This window comes from Marmota flaviventris, chromosome 5, assembly GCF_047511675.1.
Source record: "Marmota flaviventris isolate mMarFla1 chromosome 5, mMarFla1.hap1, whole genome shotgun sequence".
Taxonomy (NCBI): Eukaryota; Metazoa; Chordata; class Mammalia; order Rodentia; family Sciuridae; genus Marmota; species Marmota flaviventris.
Window position 1 is genome coordinate 31,206,139 of NC_092502.1, and position 21,324 is coordinate 31,227,462.

Here is a 21,324-nt window from a genome sequence, read left to right on the forward strand (position 1 = left end):
TGAGCATTAGAGAAGCACACCGAGGCAAGCATATTCCATAGCTGAAATCCTGGTATCCCAAGAAGCAAGGTGTTCTGCCCTTTTTGTATGTCCTAGGATTCCTTTATTCTTCTGCCCTCTTCCCCTTATCTCTCTCCTTCCTGCATTCGTGTCTAGCCCAGGAATGCTCATGGTTGGCCAAAAGGTGGGACACAGGTGGGCTGAAGGGGGAAGAAGACCAGGATGGAGCAGCCCAGGATGCATTAATTAACAACCTTATAGCTCCCTGTAGTGGAGGGCAATTCCTGGGACAGGTTACCTTAGTAACATGTTGAGCAGGGGCAGGTTCTTCTTCTTTTTTTTTAAATCGTCATAAATGTATTTTCTATAATGATGACCATCACATCAGGGGTAGGTTCTTGATAAGGGTGGAGGAAGGGCTCCGAAAGAATTGACATTTCAATCCCTCAGGCGGCAGCCTCCAACTTCCCGGACTCATTCAAAATTGATCCAACCTGACTTGATTTACCTACTGGCTGCCTGTCTAATTCTGGATTCACCAATTCAATCTCTTTTCTGCACAGCCTTCCCCTGGGCCCGCACTCCAAGACCTCTGCTGAGCTCTCTGCTGGGAATGCCCCTTCACCAGCTCCACAGAATCCCGTGGGTTAGCAATTATTGATCCCTGTGGTCTCCATTGCCTGGAGGCTGTGGGCACAATCACATAAGCCAGCATGCTGGCAGTGAGGCGGATGTATGGTCAATAGACCAATTGCTGAATGAACAAAGGAACGGTGTCATTTCCTCTGAACTGTGAGCTGACCCAGAGCAGGGAGGGCAGCTATATTCCTCACTCTTTCCAAAACAAACCCAGGCAAACTGAACAGAGAAACCTCCCAAATTCTCCCGCTGTACCAGGCAGGTGTCTGGAGGTGGTGAAATCATGCAGCAGTACTGCCTTTGATGTAGAACTGTCTCTTACCAGAGGTGTGGCTTTGGGCATATTCTGCAACCTCTCTGATTTCCAGGGACTGTACTGTGAAGATCAGTTGAAACGGTGCCCTTAGACTCTGGCCCTGGTGTGTATTTAACATCCACTGGTTAAATACACTCACTGGTTAAACCACTCTCATGGTTCTTGTTTTTTTTTTTTTTTTTTGGTACCAGGGATTGAACTTGGGGGCACTTGACCACTGAGTCACATCCCGAGCCCCATTTTGTATTTTTTATTTAGAGACAGGGTCTCACTGGCTTAGCACCTCGCTTTTGCTGAGGCTGGCTTTGAACTCACGATCCTCCTGCCTCAGCCTCCTGAGCCACTGGGATTACAGGCGTGCACCACTACATGGCACCACATAGTTCTTTAGGAGTTTGCAGTAGGTCTCTTGGGATTCAGGGAACTCTTGCTAAGACCACTGTTGGGTGTGTGCAGTGTAAGGGCCTCAGGTCCCCTACCCACCCAACTCAATGGAGCCTCACACCAGCCAGCACAGAAAACATTGCTTTATTAACTGCGTTTGCCAACACACGAGGAGTGCAGAGGGCTCCGTAAGACACAGGCCCTGGTGGGGGCCGGGGTCTGGAACCCCCATGAGTGAGCAGGACAGGATGGGGTTGGGAGCTATGCAGCAGCGGCAACACAGAATCATGCAGGGCACAGCGGGCATTGGCCACACCGAGGTGACCATACATTCTATTGCTCATTAAGGGTTGCGAACATGGACAATGTACAAAAAGGAGAAATAGGTCTTTGCGGTAATGAAAAATACATTTTTTTCTCTACAAAGGAATCTTTTCTAATACAAGAAAATAAATATTGCAACATAAGCCAAAAATAATTTAAAATTGCTCTTTTCAATATATTTTCAATATTTCTCTTGTATATTAACAAATGGCACATCACTTTCTTTGAAACAAAGACAGAAGGTGTCTCCTCCTGTGACATTCATATCACCCCCCCCACCGCCACCCCCCAAATGATTTGGAGCACACAGTGTGCATCTGAGGGAGAAAGCGGAAGGAAGTGCCTTAAAGAACAACCAAAGGTCCCAGACTCCAGCCCTGGCTCTTTGGCCAATGTGGCCAGCAGGGCCAGGGACATTGGAGAGTGGCCTCCCCAAGGGCCTTGTTACAGGAATCCAGATCATTCTGCAGAGTTTTGAGTATGGCCAGAGGTTGGCCACATCTGGCAGTGAGCAAGGAAATGCCAAATCCAGCTGCTGCCAGGGTTTGTTAGCATCGGGCAGTTCAATCTCTAGGAATTGCCCCAGCAAGTCCCATGGTGCGACTCTCTGCAATGCACCCAGATGTGCATGTACGGAGACACAAGACATGCTGTGGCACACATGCACACCACTAAGGTCCAATGCCCACGTCTGGAAACCTGGGTGGCCTCTCCAAAGAAGCTGAGTCCCTTACATTGCAAAAACTCATATACCGTCACAAAATCAGAGCTCATTTAAGAAAGTAAATGAGCATTCTACCTTTCTTCTCCTTATTTGTTTCAAAATACATTTATAATACATAAAAATACTTTCCTTGCACATTATCCTTTGTCACATAATGAGAGGGAAGGAGGTGGAAGGCAGCGGGACTGTGAGAATGGGGGACTATATAGCCAGAATGAGTTTACGGAGCAGCTTCTGCCTCCCTGTGGAGGAACTATGAATGTGGGCAGATGTGGTCAAGAAAAAGATCTGCCTCTGGTCTGGAAAAGGAACCTTCTTGGTCTCAGAGGGCAACACAGCCCTGTCCATTGTGGATAGTGGGTTAGAAAGAATGAATGAAGGGGCTGTGGCTAATGGGGAAAACTGGGAGCCACTGGGGGTAGGAGGGAGGAGAGACTGGCATCTTTGTCCTCCCTGGAGCCTGGTGGACATCCTGGAGGTGGAGTCAGCTGCCTGGTAAAGACTGCTCTAGGGCCTGGCCTGGGAGCGACTGGCCCAGAGACCCCTGGGCTTTCCAGGACACAGACTCCAGGAACAGTCTAGTCCAAAGCAAAAGCCAACAGAGAAGAGGGGCCAGAATCCAGAGGCCGTCACTAGCAGAGGCTTCCTGAAGAAATGCCAGCCACCCCATCTGCATGCCCAGCCTAGGTCCTGGCTTAGAAGCAAGGCCAGCCCCAGGGCGAGAGGCTAGATTTTTCTAAAATTCACTCACCCCTTGATTCTCCATTCAGAGCCCAGACCCTGCCCCGAGATGGAGTGAACGGGTCGGGGCAAGTGTCAAGACTGCTGAACCCTGAGCCTGACTGGCGCTCCACCCCTGGCAGAGTTTGGTTGTTCTTTAAGCTCACCCCTTTGTTCGCCCCAGGGCCAGACCAGGCAGTCCGGCACAGAGAAGGTTGTGACCCGAAGTGACCCGAAGCACGGGGAAGGAAGGTCTGTTCAAAGGCAGTAAACAGAGACTGGGGTTGGGATGCCCATGCTAACAATGCACTGTCACTACTACCAAGGCGGGCAGGCAGACTAAGTCTACGTGGTAGCTCATGCCATCCCAACGCCCAGGATCCTTGGAGCCCACCCACTCCCTCAAGAGTCCACTCGGACTGGACAAATTTGCCCGATCCTCTGAACTGAAGTCATTCTCTTTGTTCCGGGTTTTGCTAAAATTCACGAGATTGAGTGTTGATGACAATGCCACTGTCGTACCTTGTTAAGTTTGGAGTCAGGGGAGGGGTGAAGGTTAAGTTGTTCCCCATCCCGCTTGTTTGCTCTTTGTGTATTCGTGCGGGGGGGCGGTGGGAGGGTCCACATGGTAAAGACGGTTTCCACGCTGGTTTCACAGTCAGGATTTCCCCTGGGAGTCTCAGAGTTTAGGAATGCTCACAGTGGCCCAGCCCAGGGTCTGAAATCCAACACCCAGGTACAGAGCAGCAGCAGCAGCAGCAGCAGCAGCAGCAGCAGCAGCAGCAAAGCATCCTGCTCCAAGGACCTTGGGCTCTCCATGGGTGTGCGCAATGAACGTGTTTCTGTACTTTGTTGCTAAAGAACTCCATTTAAAAAAAAGTCCCAGTGACAAGTTGTCAGGTTCAGACTGTGCTGTATTATGGTCAAAATATTCTTTGGCATCCATACAATGATTCGACTGATTCACTGGACTTTTGCAAGGTTCTTGTTGGAGAAGTTCTGGCTTTACCAGTGGTGGAAGTGACCCAGGAGTAATTCATTAAGAGGAAAAAAAAAAAAAAAAAGTTTTCACGGAATTCCTTTTATGTTTGTTCCCTGAGCTATCACCCTGGGGCCACTCCACGGAAAACTCTTCAGAGCAACTATCTGGGACCTAGAGGTCAGGAAAGGTGGGGTGAGGCAGGGTGGGGTGGGATGGGGGTACAAGGAACAGGATTAAGGCGCCAAGGGACACAGGAACAGGAGAACATCCAGCAAGACTTCAACCAGCCCCAGCAGGCCGACACTGGCCTGCTCTGGCCCCGGGATCCCACTGCTTGTTGGAAGGAGGTGTTTCCAAAAGGAAACCGAGGAAGAAGCTCATCTTTTAGCAGGACTAAGAAACTTGAAAAGGCAAACGGTCTGGTCTGGCCAGCTCCACGTGGGAGTGACCAGACTTTAGCCGAGACTGGCCCCGAAGGAAGGAAGTTGGAGCCCCAGAGTGATTCTCTGCAGTGGGCTGGTCTGAGCCCCACGCCCCTGGCTGGGCACTGGCCCTCCCTTGGAGCCCTCCACCGGCACTGGTGGCTGGCTGTTTGGGAGTCCCCTGAGTAAATGAACAGCTCAGGAAGGATTCTGGGAACCCCCTCCCAGAGCTGCTGGGCTGGGCACTGGCAGGGGCAGAGCAGCAAGGGAGGGGAGGGTGGTGGGGTAGGCGGGCAGGCCTCAGATGATGTGGGTTGGTCAGGAACCAGTGGGCCCCCTGCGCCCCCTCAGTGCTTTCTCTTATAAACTCGTTGTGCTTGTGACAGTGAGTAGACTCTGGCTGGGTTAACATTTATTATACTTCCTTGGGGATCAGTGGAGTGCAGCAGGACCCCCCCCCTTATGGGCCCCAGTGTGATCTGGGGGCAAGGTGGGGAAGGCCCTGGGCTGGCCCATCTGCCATGAAATAATGCCCAAACGACAGTCTGTCACCCAGTGGCAGCGGGCTTGAGTCCTGAGCGCTTCTTCACCTTGCCTACATCTAACCAGAAGCCCAGCAATGCTGCGTGGGCCGGGACAGAGGTGGCACACAGGACCTGGTATGGTCCTTGTGGCCAGAACCATGGAAGGAATCCTAATGTCCTAGGCCAGCACAGAGGAAAGACAACAGTGTGGAATTCAAAACTCTCTATATTAAAAATAAAACCACAACAGAGTGGCAGCCTCAAGGGTCTGGGACACTCAGCAGAGATTGGAAATGGCAGTTGTGACTGGGCTGAGGCCTTATCAGGGACCAGGGCAGGACCTGGGACAGGGGTAGGGTGAATTAGGAGGCCAGTACACCCATGCGGACCACCTCCTCAGCCCCTGCCTCTCGGGAACCCCGCTGTATCCCGCTGTCCTCGGCCTCCACATCCGAGTCACTCATCTCCCCATCAGAGAAGTAGCCATCAGTCTCAGTGTCAAAGTGTAGGCTGACCTTTGGCCTCTCGGCCACAGCAGAAGGCGGTCCTGTCCCAGCATCAGGCCTGGCACCCAGTGATCTCCGGGTGGCTTTGCTCTCACGGGGTGGCCGGAGCCGACCCAAGGGCTTGGGGCTCACCATAGGGCCAGGCACTTGCACATTCGAGTCAGCAGCCATCGGGACTGCCTCGACTGGGGTCTCAGGAGCCAGTGGAGGGGGGCCTTTGGGGGCCGCTGGGATGGGACAGTCCCCAGCTGTAGGGCTGGACGGCAAGTGAGAAGACGTCCGCCGTGGTGGTTTCCTGGCAGGTGGACCCTGCCCACCCTTGCCACTGCCTGCCTCCTGGCCCCAGGGCTTCTTGGGGGCTTTGTCTGGAGTTGTCCGCGAACCATCCTGCAGCGGTGGTGGTTTCTTCTTGGCAGGCAGGCGGGTGCGGCCCCGGGCTTTCCTGGCAGGGTCGCCAGGTCGCAGGGAGGGGTCCCGCATGAAGCTGAGCAGCGTCTCCTCGTCCTGCAGCAGCTCTTCTGACAGCAGCCCCGGAACGGGGTCCTCACGGTGCCCGTTGTTCAGCGACCACTCGCTCATGGCCATGTCCTCTGCTGTGATCTGCACTGACTGTGCCAGCCAGCTGTTGAAGAAGGTGCCGTCGATGGGGAATGAGGTGGACAGCCCTGACCAAGGGAGAGAGAGGGCAGGTAAGATGCAGCGGGGACACGTCCTGCCCTTTCAGGAGCCCTTGCCCACCCTCCTTCACGACTGACCCAGGTGAGCTATCTTGTTGGGCCCATCCCTCGCCACTACTTTCTCCTGAGAAAGATAGCCTACCCCCAGAGTTGGCTTCATAAATTTTGGAGTAGAAATGGTACTTGCCCAAATCACTAAGAATCTCAAGGTGGCAAAAGCAAAGAATAAACCAATGGTAGCGGCCCTGTTGAATCAGGTTTTCAGGGAAGGAAGAACGGAGAAAAACGACCTCTAGCCACCAGGGGGCGCTGCCTCACCATGTGGGCTCTCTTTGAGCACTTGCAGCAAAACACCCAGCACAGTCAGGGTAGGAAGGTATCAGGGCCTCCCTTTAGAGATCACTCAAGTGTCCCCATCTTGATGTGCAGGGACATAAAAGATGACCTGGGGCTTCTGTGCTGAGGTGAGGTCTGGAAGGGAGCTCTACCCTGCTGTCTGAGAAGAACTCTTAAGTGTGTGACATCCCAGAGTCAGAGCCCGTGAGGGCTGCTCCGCCCAATGGGGCAGGAAGAAGGCCTGTGACAGTGACATAAAGGCAGACTGCCACTCCTCTGGATCTCTCTGGGTGATAGTTCCATTAAGGTTTGCTGGAGTTGAAGGATGAGCCCATTTAAGGGACAGGCAGGAAGAGAAGGGGGCAAGGATTTCCGGCAATTCTCCCTGCTTAGCCTGGTGCTGGCCCATGGCCCTCTGTGACAATCTAGCACCCTGGACCCCAGCATGGCAAATGAATGGGTAGTCCCTGAATTCCACAGCCTCTATCCATATCTACAGAAGGGAATTTCTCAGGATGCCAGGTGGGGCCCTGAGACCCATCTCCTTTGTGGCTGGAAGTTGTAAGCACTTGGTCTTATGTGGGAGTGTGGCTGCAAGCAGGTGACAGGGTGAGCTTGTGTCTGTGGGGTCAGTGCGGCCCCTCACTCACCCAGCTGCCCCAGCACGGAGTCTGGCCCAGCCTTCACTTTCTCTTTCTTCTCAGGGCTACTGCCCTTAGGGCCTTCGTGACCTTTCTTTTTTGAGTCGCTCTTCTTGCCCTTTGCTCTCCTCCCAGACCGCTCTGTGTCAGGAAAATGAGAGGAAGGAGATGATTACCCAGGTAGCCTTGGTCTGGACCACCATCACTGAGTGGCAGCCTAAGAATCATCAGCCCATGCACAGCCTCCACTGTACCAAGGTCAAAGCCAGGAGCCTCTGAGCACTGTCAGGGGACAGCTGGTGTGGGACCAAGGGCTAACTGAACACTGCTGCCATTTGGGGTCTTGAGGTGGGCACGAGGCCAAGAGGAAAGGCTCTTGCAGAATGTTAACTTCAGTCTGACCTGAACAACTTAAACCTTGGGAGAGTCCTGGACAGTGGGAAGGACGGCTGGACACAAGGGGGAAAGAACATCATCTTAGGGGCAAGAGGCTTGGATTCCAGTCCTAACAATCCGGTCAGCCCCCTTGAGCAAGTCTCCTGCCTTGATCCCTGGTCTGCATCTGAGGTCAGGCAGCAGATGGGAGATTCAGGCTGCACACCTGGCTCTCTTATCCTTTCAGTCCATGATCACCTTGCAAGTCTAGGGGAAGAACATGGAGGAGGGGTGGAGCTGCCCTGAATCCTCCTAGCTTCTTGGCCACAGGCAGGATGGATTGCTGCACAAGGTTCAGAGTAAGTGGAGGGATGTGGCCCCAGCTCTTCTGCTGGTTCCCAGAGCAACCTCAGGCCTCAGTCTCCTCACCTGTAACATGGACCCCATGTCTGACACTTTGCAGGAGGCTCTCCACTGCCCTTGGACAGTTGAGACTCCTTCCCCTAGACCACAAGACCTGCCTATCTCACTCTGGCTAGCCCACAGCCTCCTACCTTTCCCCAACCTGCAGTCACATCAGAGTCATTCCAGGTTCTCTACCAACACAGGTTCTGCCTCAGTCTCCAAATACGCTACTTACTTGTCCTTCGCCCAGTTCAGATCCAGGTATCCACTGGGAGGCCCTCCCAGCCCACAGGGACAGACAGGACTCAGCAACTTATGTCCCACCCTGGAGGTCATGGGTCACAAATGTCACACTAGTATGGGTATCAACTTCAGGCAGGGGCAAACCAGTCTTCCGTCCAAATGTCCTGCCTTGAACAAAGCTGCCTATTATCAGGAAAAGGAGCTGCTGTAAATGTTCCCAGACCCAAGGACCCAAGGAAGGGATGCAAATTCTCCAGTTTCTTGTTTTCTTTCTTTCTTTTCTTTTCGGTAGTGGGGGTTGAACCCAGGACACTTTACCAGTGAACTACATCCCCAACCCTTTTTGAATTTTTACTTTTTTTGAGATAGGGTCTCATTAGGCTGATCTCAAACTTACAATCCTCTTGCCTCAGTCTCCTGAGTAACTGGGATTATAGGTTTGTATCCTGGCCAGACCCTCCAGTTTCTAGGATCCTATGCCCCAGGGCACTGTCCCTGCCTTGCCAACCTCAGCTTCTTTGGCTGTCGGAGTCTTGTGTGGGTGTCTTTGCAGCCAGATGTGTGGCCACAGTCAAGTGCTAGGGAGTATCAGTGTCACCACTGATACCTCTGTCCCTATACTGCCACTGACTACAGCTTTGGGATACCATTGTCTTTTCTCCAGATGGTGAGGCCTATGGGGACAGGAACCCTGGGCTTCTGAATGATTAAAGAGAAGACAAGGAGCCTGGAAGGAGGCTACCAGCCAGCCTTTGTTCACAGTGAGCTCAGCATGGCATGACCCACCCTGACCCAGCACCTGGAGCTGTCGATGGCAGTTTCTTAAGCCAGAGTGGGTGGCGATCCCAAAGCACATGGAGGCAATTCAGCTTTTGGCAGGGATGTGGGGAGGACCAGTGCTCAGTCGCCTGCTCAGAGGGTAGCCTAGCAGCTCCCCTCCCTCCTCTTCACTCTGGGCCCAGCCTGACCTTAAGGCTGAGCTGGCAGTGGCAGCTGGTGGCTGGCTCAAAAATCTCTCTCCACTCAGCTATTTCTGCTGTGTGTGAGTTCAACGTTAGGGCACAACTGCTTTAGGTTAAGCCCTGCCCTTCTTAACACGTCCACACTCCAGGAAGGGCCCCATGTCTGGCAATATCCACAATTAACCCATAAGATCAAGGTCAAAGCTTCTTTGCTTTCCAGAGCTGTTTGATACATGCAACAGAATACAGAATAAGAATGCAACAGGGAAAATGCTGCTAACTAACACAGGGCCTGAATCTGGTTATATGGCGTCAGAAAGAAGGAATACAAGGGTTCTGACCCAGCTCAGCTGCCTTTCTTGTACTAACTCCCAGGAACATGGGGGTTCAAAGAAGCTCACAAGTTTCCTGCTTGTCCTGCCTCAATTCAGCAGAGAGCTCCTAGGACTTTGGGTTTGTACCTGCTGCTAAGCTGTGGTGACTCAGTGAAACAGTAAAGCCCCCAGCGGGCAGGTCTTGTGCCCACATTTAAAACTCTGGCTCCTTGCCCACCACTACAAGCTGGACCTTGGCAAGGACCTATCTGGGCCTAGTAACTGGATAATGGAAAGAGAGGGGCTAATGCCCCTGGCTTTACACACATGCCCCCCAAACACACCCTCCTTGGGATCCAGCCCTACACCCGAGTGCACACAGAGGTGGCGGGTGGCCAATAGAGAGGCTCCTACCTCGACACAGATCCTGTTCAATAAGTTTCATCTGCAGGTGGAATATCTGCTCCTGGAGCTTGCAGATGGCGTGTTTTGTTCTCTCGCGCCTTGTCACCATGTAGCACAGATTTCTAACCTGAGGAAACACAAGCGAGATCTCCCACCTTACTCATAGCAACCACCCCAGATCTCCCACCTCTGGGGGTCACTGATGAAGAAGGAAGCCACCTGGGATAGAGGTTACTGCTGCTACCCTGCACAGGACATCTGGAAATCAATTCCCAGTCAGTGAGTGCATCCCTGGCCATGTGATCCAGAATATGGAGTCAAGAGGAGCCTAGGCCCTAGGGCCCTGGCTGAGCCAGAGCCAGCAGGGGCTACCTGGTTAGCTCAGCCCAGCAACTGTACCTTCCTCCCCTGGTCTTAACCTTCAGGCCTAGGGCTTGGGATGTGGCTTAGTGGTAGAGCACTTGTCTAGCATGTGCAAGGGCTGTGTTCTATCCCCAGCAATGCAAAAAAACCACCACCACCACCAACAACAACAACAATAAAACACATAAAGAAATGAACTTCTTGGGCTGGGGTTGTGGCTCAGCAGTAGAGCACTTGTCTAGTATGTGTGAGGCCCTAGGTTCCAACCTCAGCGCCACATAAAAATAAATAAAATTAAGATATTGTGTCCAACTACAACTAAAAGAAACACATATTAAAAAAAATTTAAAAGATTAAAAAAAAAAAAAAAAAAAAAAAGAAATTAACTTCTAGGCTGAGCCAGTCATTCTGTCTCCCAAGGCCCTTCCAACATGGTTGTTGTCCTTTAAGTCCACAGTGACCCAAGGCTCATCAGGGCCTCTCCAGGTAAGTCAAGTTTATCCTTCACCTCCTGTCCCAGCAAAGAAACTCCTCAGACACAAGGACTGTGGCAGACACCAATACTTGTCCTAAGGCACACATGGCCCTATAAATTTGGAGCTAGAGATTAGGCAGAATGGCTTTGAAAGTAGACAGGCAGTCCTAACCCACCTGTGCCCAGGTTGCAGCTGCCCCACATCTACCTGCTGCACTGGGACCTGAGCCAGGTCTGTGCTACTCTGACCAAGGTTCCCACACTGACATGGCCATAGTCACTCAGCCATATGGCAGACTTCCTTAGCAGAAAGTTGCAGAGGTCTCTCTGATTTCCTTAGGCCAGCTGGGAAGAGTCCCTAAAGGGCTTTGAAGGCATCCTACTTATTAGTCCACGGGACATGGACACATCCTTCAGGTGATCTGGAAGCACATGAAAGATGGACCACATCACACTTGCCCTCTTGGCACCTCACCCAGCTTGCCACCATCCCTCACTAGCTGCTCTCTCACAACTTCCTGGGGCACAGATTTGGGTTCCACCTCTGTGAGACCCTTCCATGGTCTGCCATCACCTTCTGCTCAGAATGGAGTCTCCAAGGAGCAATGGCAGTGGCAAAGCTGCTCAGCTAAGTCCTGGGTCCTAGCAGGGTCTTTCCAGCTGAGGCATCTTGGTCCCTAGCTGGGTTTGTCCTCTTCAAGGCAGAGGTCAACCTGATTCTGAATCCGTTTGTTTGGCATGACCACCACTTCTCTGGGGCCTGAGGGTAGCTGTGATCAGACTTCTCTGTGGGGTCTAAGCATCCCTCTTTCCCTCCTGAGCCGAGTCTTGAAGGAGATCCTAGAACAAGGCTTGCACTAGTTCCAAGCCTCTGCAGGATGGGCTCTGTAAGGACTTTCCATGGCATTACAAGGTGGTGTGTCCATCCCCAGCCTACACCATGAATACCAGATCTTGTGGAGTGGAGCCCCAGGTCTACTATTCACATGGCCACCACCTCCTTAAGGGACGGCCTGGGGCTGCAACTACTTAGGAATAGCCTGTAAGTTCTTCTCTCTGGAGTCCTGGCATGGCCTGCCTTCTTCAAATCCTGAGCTTCCTCAGGACTGCATTCTAGCCAAAATCCTCCCCATAGCCCTAAGTACCAGCTAAAGCTCTTCTTTCTTGTGTGGGGCCCTGGGCTTTGTAGTTAGCAATGCCATGGGGAGTCCCTTTCTTCCTAGGGCCTGCCACCCAGGAGGGCAGATAAATGCTGACCAAGTATCGGAGAGCCCTGACCCAGAGCTGGGGAGAGGAGCCAGGCTTCCTGGAAAAAGGGACAGCTAGGCCTAGCAGAAGTTGATCACACACACAGCCTGGTGACAAGGGATCCACAGTAAGGCCAATCAGTGAAGGCCCAGCATCAAGGGAGCAGTGAGGACAGGTAAGACCAGAAGGGGGAAGGGCAGGCTCTGAGCTCTGACTGAGCCAGGCCAAGGGAAGCTGTGGAGGGATTCTGCAGAGGGGTGAGCTGAAACCTCAGAGTCGTCCTGGATGACCTGCTCTCTTCATCTGCATCCATCACCCCCCCATCAGTTATATCCATTGTCTTTCCTTGTGACCCTAAGTCCCTATAGCTCCTAATCCTCCCTCATCATCTATCATGTGAATAAGAAGCCATCAGACTCATCTGCTATCCCATAGAAATCTTGACAAAAATCAGACCACTTCCTTCCTTCCCTTACAACCTCCCATGGCTTCTATACCAGGTGGAATGGTGTCCCCCCAAATTCATGTCTGCCGGGAACCTCAGAATGGGCTTTCTCTGAAACTGGGTCTCTGTGGTTGTCATTGGTTAAGATGAGGCCACACTGAATTAAGATGGGCCCTTAATCTGACTGATGTCCTTATAAAAGACCATGTGACGATACAGGGACATAGAGACAGTCAGGGAGACTATGGCATGAGAGTAGAGGCACAGGCTGCAGTGATGCACCCAGGAGTCCAGCAATTCCATGGCTTCCCAGGACCACCAGAAGCTAGGAGTGGAGAGTGGAACAGACTCTCCCTTGGAGCCTGCAGGAGGAACCAGCCCACTGACACTTTGACTTTGGACTTCCAGCCTCCAGAACCGTGAGGACAAATTTCTGTTGCTTTAAAGTCATCTAGCTGATGCTACCTCGATGGACAAACCTAGGATACAAATAGAACTTCCCTCATGTCTCATCTCATGGCTTATGTCCCACAGCCTAGCAGGTCTCTTCTCTCCCTGTCCTGCCCACTTCCACTCTGGGACCCTAGTACACATTCACCCTTGGCCTGGGAGGCTCATCACCCACCTACTCATGGCTGGCCCCTGTCCTTTAGCTTTGGGCTCAAATATCACCTCCAGAAGGTCATCCCTGGCTCGAGCATCTAAGCAACCCAATATTATTCTCCTTCTCACAGCCTGGCCCATTCCTCTCTAATAGCCATATGGACTCGGAGGTGAGGGGGTAGACTTGGAAAGGGAAATGGATCATGGTTATTTTGTTGTTCCCAGCCCAATCAGGGCTATTTTGGAGCTTAAAATATAAGCTAGTCATATCTAATCTAAAGAGAAATTCATCAAGGTCTAACTTTCAAAACATTTCTAGAACACGCCACCCTGGAGTTTAATCCACTCTTAGACCTAACATCCAAAGGTGAGGAACCAGATGAAGTAAGGTCCTATGTTGCAATTTCCCCCCCAAAATCACTGAGGGCCATACTTGATTTCCTTGTAAGATGTAGATATAGTTTGTCTCTGATCTGAAACTCTTTTTATTTATTTATCTATTTATTCATTCATTTATTTATTGTTGCTATTAGCAGTACAGGGAATTGAACTCAGGGCCTCATGCATGCTAAGCAAATGCTCAACCACTCAACCACAGCCACATTCCCTTCTGAAACTATAAAGCAAGGCTTCTTAAGACAAGCCCAGGGGGCTGGGGATGTGGCTCAAGCGGTAGCGTGCTTGCCTGGCATGCGTGTGGCCCGGGTTCGATCCTCAGCACCACATACAAACAAAGATGTTGTGTCTGCCGAAAACTAAAAAATAAATATTATCTCTCACTCTCTCTTAAAAAAAAAAAAAAAAAAAAGACAAGCCCAAATGAATCCCTGGCTTCAAAGTCACTGCAGTGGGTAGTGGATTCTCAGGCTGAGGGGACACCTAACTCTAGGGGTGAAGCCTTAAATACACATTTTAGACAGAACTGCAGACTCAAAGAACTACTTGCCTCAGGTCAGGGCCCTCTATAGCAAAGTGCAAAGGAAACGAGTTAAACAATGCACTGTGGCATGAGAGAAAAGATAGCAGAACTTCTGCTGGTGTTTTATTATTATTTTTGGAACCTATTAAAAAGTCTAGTTATGCTATTCTATAATATGCAGTGGTAGCGAAGAATGAGATACTTAAAATACAACATCCTGCAGTATCAGCTCAAACTCTTTTACTGATAAAGACCAAACTGCCTGGGGATTCAGCTCCAGAGACAAGAATGCTTCCTTCTGTAGAATCCCAATGTTCTTTGATTGGTACTTTGGTCACACTTTGACCACCAGATCCACCAGTTGAAGGGGGCTTACAGAGATGGATCCTTTAGCATCTACTTCACCCTGAAATCACCTATTAGTTTTCTAATTTCTTAGTAACATAATAATCTCAGTAACACGGCAACACTTTACTGCATGTAAATACTGAATTCCTTTACCCTATGGCTTCTGGGAGACGAAGTATTATCTCACTTTAGAAGCTTGCATAGACCCATAGGCTCCTTACACTGTCATTTTTTACTATAAAGTTAAAACATTCTCATTTTAAAGATAGCAGTACAAAAATGAATCAAGAAGAAAACTAGGAAAGTTCCAATAACTAGGGCAGGGAGTGGTAATAAACACAGGTTTTATTTATTTATTTATTTTTTGCTACTAGGGATTGAACTGAGGAGCGCTTAAATACTAAGCTACACCCCCACCCTCCCCACTGAGCTCCAGCCCCAGCCACTTTGGGTCTTGTTATGTCCCACAGTTTTACTGTTTTTTTGTTTTGGTACTGGGTGTGGAACCCAGTGCAAAGCACAATACAAGCCCCCGGTGGTTTTTTTTGTTGTTTTATGTTTTGTTTTGGTAGCAGGGATTGAACCCAGGGAGCACTTAATCCCAGAGCCACATCCCCAGCCTTTTTTTATAGTTTACTTAGAGATAGGAACTCTGAGTTACTTAGGGTGCTAAATTACTGAGGCTGGCTTTGAACTTGCTGAGCAACATCTCCAGCTCTGTTTTATTTTGGAACAAGGTCTTGATCAACTGCCCAGCCTGGCCTTGAATTGGTGATCCTCCTGCCTCAGCCTGCTGAGCTGCTGGAATTCCAGGTGTGTTCCACTGCGTTGGGCCCAGTCCCAGGTTTTACATTTAAAAAAAACCAAAAAACAAAACACTTTTTTTTTGAGATAGGGTCCTAATTGCCCAGGCTGGCCTAGAACTTGCATACCCCCGACCCCCCCAACTTTTCACTCCTTCAAAGGTACAGATAGATTTATTTAAGAAAGTAGATACAGATTCAAGAGAGAATGGGAGAAATCTCAAGGAAGGGAACCGCTGGGCTAGAGCAAGGAATAAATCTCATGGGGGCTCTCTCCAGAGCCCTCTGGAAAGAGAGCTGAACTTGCCATCCTTCTGCCTCAGCCTTGGATTAAATAGCTTGGATTAAAGCTCACACTGTTGCACTTGGCCAGGTTTATTTATTTTAAATATATTAATTTCTATATATTATTATATTTAATGTAAACTAAATACTTTTAGTTGTAGATGGCACAATACCTTTATTTATTTCTTTATATATATGTGGTGCTGAGATTGAATCCAGTGCCTTACACATGCTAGGCAAGTGCTCTACCACTGAACTTAGACCCCAGCCCCCAGGTTTTATATCTTGATGAAGTTGTACTGTTAATCAATGAGTTTTAGAGAGAGCCTGGGTGTGGGGCTGAGGAGCAGGGAGGACTCAAAGCTGGATGCTGAGCTAGAATGGACCAGTGTTGGGGTGCTCCCAGAGAAGTGGAGGCCAGGAAGGAGCAGGCATCTTTAGTGTGAGATGTTTGAAGGGGATTTACAGAGCTAGAGTTCAGGAGGGAGATATGGGTTGACACCAGTTCTCTGTTACAGGAAAAGCTGTGGAATGGATACTTCAGACAGAGGAGCCAGGGAAGAAGCAGGACCTTAAGGCTGACCTGGTCAGAGCATCCATGATGAAAAGATTAAGGCCAAGGTCAAGCTTGAAAGCACTGACAACCAATGCTTCGGGTGAGGGATGAGGATGGACAGTGGGAGGTGGAGGCTGCTGGTGACCAACACAGAAGGCTCTAAGATGCAGTAGTGGTGAAGAGCCTGGCCACAGGAAGCAAATCCCATGAGGGATGACAGGAAAGGAGAAATGGGGAGGGCAGTGGAGTATCCCACGACCCCAGGGAGGTGGGAGGCAGGACTGACTGATTCCAGTGCTGGTGGAAAAGGTCCTGAGGAGGGGATAATAAAGGGCAGAGTTGGTTCCCTGCAGGTGTAAACTGGATAGAGGTTTTTTGAGGGGAGGAAGGAAGGCAGCAAGGACAGAGATGGGGTCCAGGGGCTCACTGGCAGGAAGTGGAGGTCTCTGGGCTGAGGAAGAGATGAGCTATCTGTTAATGGACAGGGAGAGCCACAGGGGAGGTGGCAAGGTTGGGAAAACCCACCACACTGCTGGACAAGGCCGCTGGCAGGTGTCTCGGGAATCCTTTGCTCACTGCTATGGGCAGAGAGTATCTTGCATGCATGAGGCTCTTCCAGGGGTGTGGCCCAGCACAGGGGCAAGGGTACGGGCACCCAGCTAATACCAGAGCCAGGGGTAGGAGTTTGGGGAGTTCTGTGTCACTGACCTGGGAGCAGTTGGAGGTAGTGACTAGGTTTGGGGGGAGGGACAGGGGCAGTAGGTGCTGAAGAAGTCCTGGAGGCTGAAGACGCAAAGATCTGGATAAGGTAGGCTTTGGTAGTGGGAAGTAGAGATGAGGGGACTATAATGTAGGCAGTGAAGACAGTAAACAGAGTGATTAAATGACAAGGAGGAAGGTGGCAAATGTCAGGAAAGGGCAGGACCCATTTCATACTCAGCCCTTCTCTCCCTGGGAGGGCAGCAGTAATGAGGCTGTGAGGGGGGCAGTGGTGTCCATCTTCAGGGCAGATGTGTGTCTAATAGGTACCTCTACCCTCCCGGCCTCTTCCCCAGGACAGGTCCTCAAATAAACTCCTGGGAGTGAGATCCATAGCCATAGGGAGCAACACAGAGCCTGACCACCAGCGTGGTTGCTAGGGGACACTAGCTGGTGTTTGTAAGGCTGATGTTCAGTGCTGCAATTTTTCTGTCAGCCGTGAATAACTCCGGGAGGCGGTGCTGGTCTTATTTTCCTGAGCTGCCCACCAGGGCCAAGGCCTATGGCTGAAATGTTTAGGAAAGTGCATCTTCTGGGATGACCATAAATAAGGGATTTCATGCTGTGGCAGTCCCAGATTCTGCTTCTCTCAGCAACCCCCTGCCTGACTGTAGAGGGACAAATCAATCAGGAAGGCTGCTTCCCACCCCCGGCACCAGGCCTGCCTCTTCAGTTGTTTGTGGAGCCCACCCTTGCAGCCCTAGGCTTGGCTTCCCTGCTAAGAGCTGAACACTGTTCGGGGCGAGAGCATTGATAAGAATCGCAGCCAGCACCGGAGGGCACTGTGATTAACCTCTGTCCCTGGTCTTCACGGTAACCAAGATCAGTTTGATTTTTATTCCCATTTTATAGACAAAGAAACCAAAACTCAGATAACATGGAAACTGAAACAAAGAAGGTGCAGAGCTGGGAAGTACTGGACTAGACACAGACCCAGGCCACCCAGGGCTTCGATCTCAAGCCCTGCCCTACACCTCCCTGATGGATCCAGGCCAAGGTGGCCCAGTGCCCAGTCACAGGCTGGATACTCTTGGCTCTTGGCACTGGGCCATGGTAAGAGGCTGGGCCCACTGGCCAGGCCACCACCACCATGGGACTTTGCAGAAAGCCTCCGCAGCAGCAGAGTTCTATGCGTGGCCATGAGAGGCCTTGGTGCAGGAGCACCGAGGGGGTGACCTGGCTCACTGCTATCTCTGATGGTCTTCCTCCTCAGCCTGCCAAGGATGGCCTCACCTTGCCCTGCTCCCAGCTGGTGCCCACCATCCTAGCCCTGTGGCTGCTGTGGAAGTCACAAGACAAGACCCACATGAGCCACAAGAGCTGCACAGACATCAAAAGTTGCCCTGACTCCTCTTTCTGGAGAGGACACCTGCCTTGGAAGGGGTCTGTGGAAGTCCTGCTTGCCCTGGGTCCCCGGGAGCCTGCTCAGCCGGTTTGCTGGCAACTTAGCCTCAAACCCTGGCTCCACCTGTACCAGCTGGACACAGGGGTTGGGAGGTTGGGGCACTGATATGGGGATGCTTTTGCTCGGGAAATTTACAGAATAGAGAATGAGCCAACGTTGCATTTCCTGACTCAAGCCCTCCCGCAGTTCAGCTCTGAAGTCTCTAGGAAACAAGCTCCTCTAAGGCTTCCTGTCACCTCATCTCTCTGAGCCCCAGTTTCTTCACTTGCTCGGTACAGCTGGGAGGATAATCTTCTTTTCCAGTATGATGATTACAGAAGTGAGACGATTCCTGGACCTTCACATACAGCCTAGCCAGGGTCAGGGCTAGGCTGGAGGGCTGCTGCTCAGCACGACCAGGGAGGTCAGATTTGACGGGTCATTTGGGAACAGCAGGAGCAAAGCAGCTGTTTATACAAGAGACCCTGGGAATGGGAACTTGGGGGTGGCCTCAGGACAACTCTGGAAGTGTCTTGGTCTCAGAGGGCTAGTATCATGCCCTCGCCCTGTGTGACAGAAGGCCAGGCTGCCCAGGAGGTGGTGACTCCAAGGCAGGTGGCCTTGCCCTCTGCCCTGGCTATAGCAAGAAACATGTGACCCCTCCCACCCTCTCCTCTTCCTTTTGACCTGGTTGTAGGCTGGGAACTGCCAGGCAGTAAGTCCTCTCTCAGGCCACTAAGGTCACTTCCCCTTTTGTCCGGGCCCCAGGGCAGATAAATGGGGTGAAGAGGAATGGGGAAATGGGGTCCAGCTACCTCTGCACAGCAAAACACTTGCCGAGATGCTTGACCCATTTTATAGATTGCTCACCGAGTTGTGGGTAATAAAAGCAGATACCTCAGATTACACAAAAGCTTCCCTGATGCTTCCACCCAGGGTTGTTTCCTGGAGCATGCCAACTCATTCACGGCAGTCCTGCGACTCCTCCTCCCTGGGGAGGATTTGGAAATTCCAGGTGCAGTGAGACCATCCTTATTTATTTATTTATTTATTTATTTTAGTGCCGGGGATTAAGCTCAGGGGCACTCGACCCCAGCCTTATTTTATATTTTATTTAGAGATAAGGTCTCATCAAGTTGCTTAGTGCCTTGCTTTTGCTGAGGCTGGTTTTGAACTCATGATCCTCCTGTCTCAGCCTCCCGAGCCACTGGGATTATAGGCATGCGGCGAGACCATCTCTATTTAAATCTTGCCTATGCAGCTTGCAGACATTGTGGTCCACCAGCCCAGCCTCACAGGATCTACTGGCCACTCTAGGCTTATCCCTCCACTCCATGCAGGCTGCAGACCCTCAATGCCTGCACCCATGCTTTGTGCCTCAGTTCTGTCTGCGAGGTACCCACTGGGAGCCACATTGACACCTGTATACCCAGACCCGCACAGCATAGGTCAGTGGGGCAGCTTGGGAAGTTTCAGTCCCTCTCCTGCCTGATTCTAAAGCTCACATGTTAGGACCAGGTAGTGCCATGGAGGCCAGAAGTGGGGCAGAAGTGATTAGGAGCCAGGCACCCGGACCTCTGACTCAACTCTGACACTTCCCAGCCTCCCTTCCTTGGTAAGGTTACCTTCACCAGAGCCCGAGAAAGCTCTAGGACTAAAGGTATTCAAAGAAGCAAGAGCTGAATCCTTCTGTGTTCTGTAAAGTATCAGTCCCCCCCCCCCAACCTCGTACTGTCCACAACTTGGAAGCCCTCAGCCCCTTAGCTGATCTCAGAGCAGGGCACTTGGCTAGGGCCCACAGCTGCCAGGTGAGTCCTGGATGGCTGTCCCAGGGCAGTGAGCCAGAGCAGAAAGGCCTCCTGAGGTGGCCTACCAGGGCTACTCACCCTCTCCAGGTCCTGCCTCAGGTGTGTGAAGAGCTTCAGGCGGCGGTAGAGGACGTCCTGCTCCTGCTGGGCCAAGTTGTCCACCTCGTCAGTCTTGGGCGTCAGCAGCGGCTGGTTGGCATTGGCTTTCCTCTTCAGCTTCCAGTACTGGTAGATGAAGTCGACCAGCGCCTCAGCCAGGTCCAGCCGCTCGGCCACCTCAGCCGGCTCCACCAGCTCGTAGAAGTCTTCTTCCAGCTGCTGCAGCCTCTGCTTGCGCAGAGTCACCTTTTCCATGTCCTCGATGGCCTGGCTGGGCTCTGTGGGCTCGGATGTAGGCTCGCACCGCGGGCCCCCATCACTGTGCTCCTGGCAGAATGACTTGAACTTGACCTCATCGTTGTCTGCTAATATAGTCCGCATTTCTAGGCCATGGTCAAAGGCGCACGTGACATGGAATGCAGTGACACAGGAAGGCATTGAACACTGGAGGGAGAGAAAGGCAGCATGAAAGGAGCCCTGGTGAGAAGGAAAAGGATATGGGACTTGCCACAAAGCTCCACTAACAATGCTGAATGCCTGGGAGTCCTACATAAAATGGCATGGGCTCCCAACGCCCTGCCTGGGATGGAAGGAGTCATAGGACAGGGGAGCCCTGGGACACCTGGAAAGGTAACAGATCGGCACAACACACTCCTGGGGAGTCAATGATTCTGTGACCTCTGGGGACAAGCTGCATTTCTGTGTGGGCAAAATGAGCAGAAGGCATCAAAAGAAAGGCTGATGACGGGCCACGCCTCCTCTACTACTGCGACATCATCTAAGGCGGGGATCCTCATTGCCAATCTGGGAGGAGGGGCTGAGGCCTGACCCTCCCTTCCAGCCTTGTTTCAGCAGCAATGCCCCCTAATATTAGGAACCAGCAATGCTGCACTCAGAAACCCTTCTGAAGGTCTTATAAATGGGTGAAGGCACAGGTAGTGTCTGCATCAACAATTCCATTCCTGAAGAGATGAGATGGAAAAGGATGCCCCCCACCCCCAGAGATATCAGAATCACGTGGGACCTTGACAGCGTGCCAATTCTCAGTTCTAGATCTACTAAATCAGAACCTCTGGGAAGGAGGTCCAGCAATGTGTGTTCAATAAGCCCTCCCGGATCTGATGCACACTAGATTCTGGGAACCAAGGCAGACTAGTGCAGTCCTGTGGCAGGAGAGCCCATTAGCTCAGCTGGAGGGGAAATTTGATTCCCATTACTCCCAAGTCAAGCCTGATGTCTAAAGCAAGGTAAATGTCTTTATTAAGCCTAAAAACACTCTCAGGGAAAGCCAAGTTCTCAGCGCTCCAATGGGGTGGTGAGCCACCCTGTC

General features: G+C 51.5%; 1 protein-coding gene across 3 annotated transcripts in view; it reads right to left on the bottom strand.

Moving 5' to 3' along the window:
- Positions 1-1,467: 1,467 nt before the first annotated feature.
- Jade2 (jade family PHD finger 2) overlaps positions 1,468-21,324 on the bottom strand; it is a 50,636-nt gene continuing 30,779 nt past the window's right edge. For all 3 annotated transcript variants that reach the window (XM_027949612.2, XM_027949614.2, XM_027949613.2), the window contains exons 9-12: positions 19,974-20,438; positions 9,909-10,026; positions 7,205-7,336; positions 1,468-6,206 (exon numbers count right to left, since the gene is read on the bottom strand). In XM_027949612.2, coding sequence (XP_027805413.2) covers positions 5,398-6,206; positions 7,205-7,336; positions 9,909-10,026; positions 19,974-20,438 — 1,524 coding nt within the window. In that variant the 3' untranslated portion in view covers positions 1,468-5,397. The remainder of the gene's footprint in view (positions 6,207-7,204; positions 7,337-9,908; positions 10,027-19,973; positions 20,439-21,324) is intronic.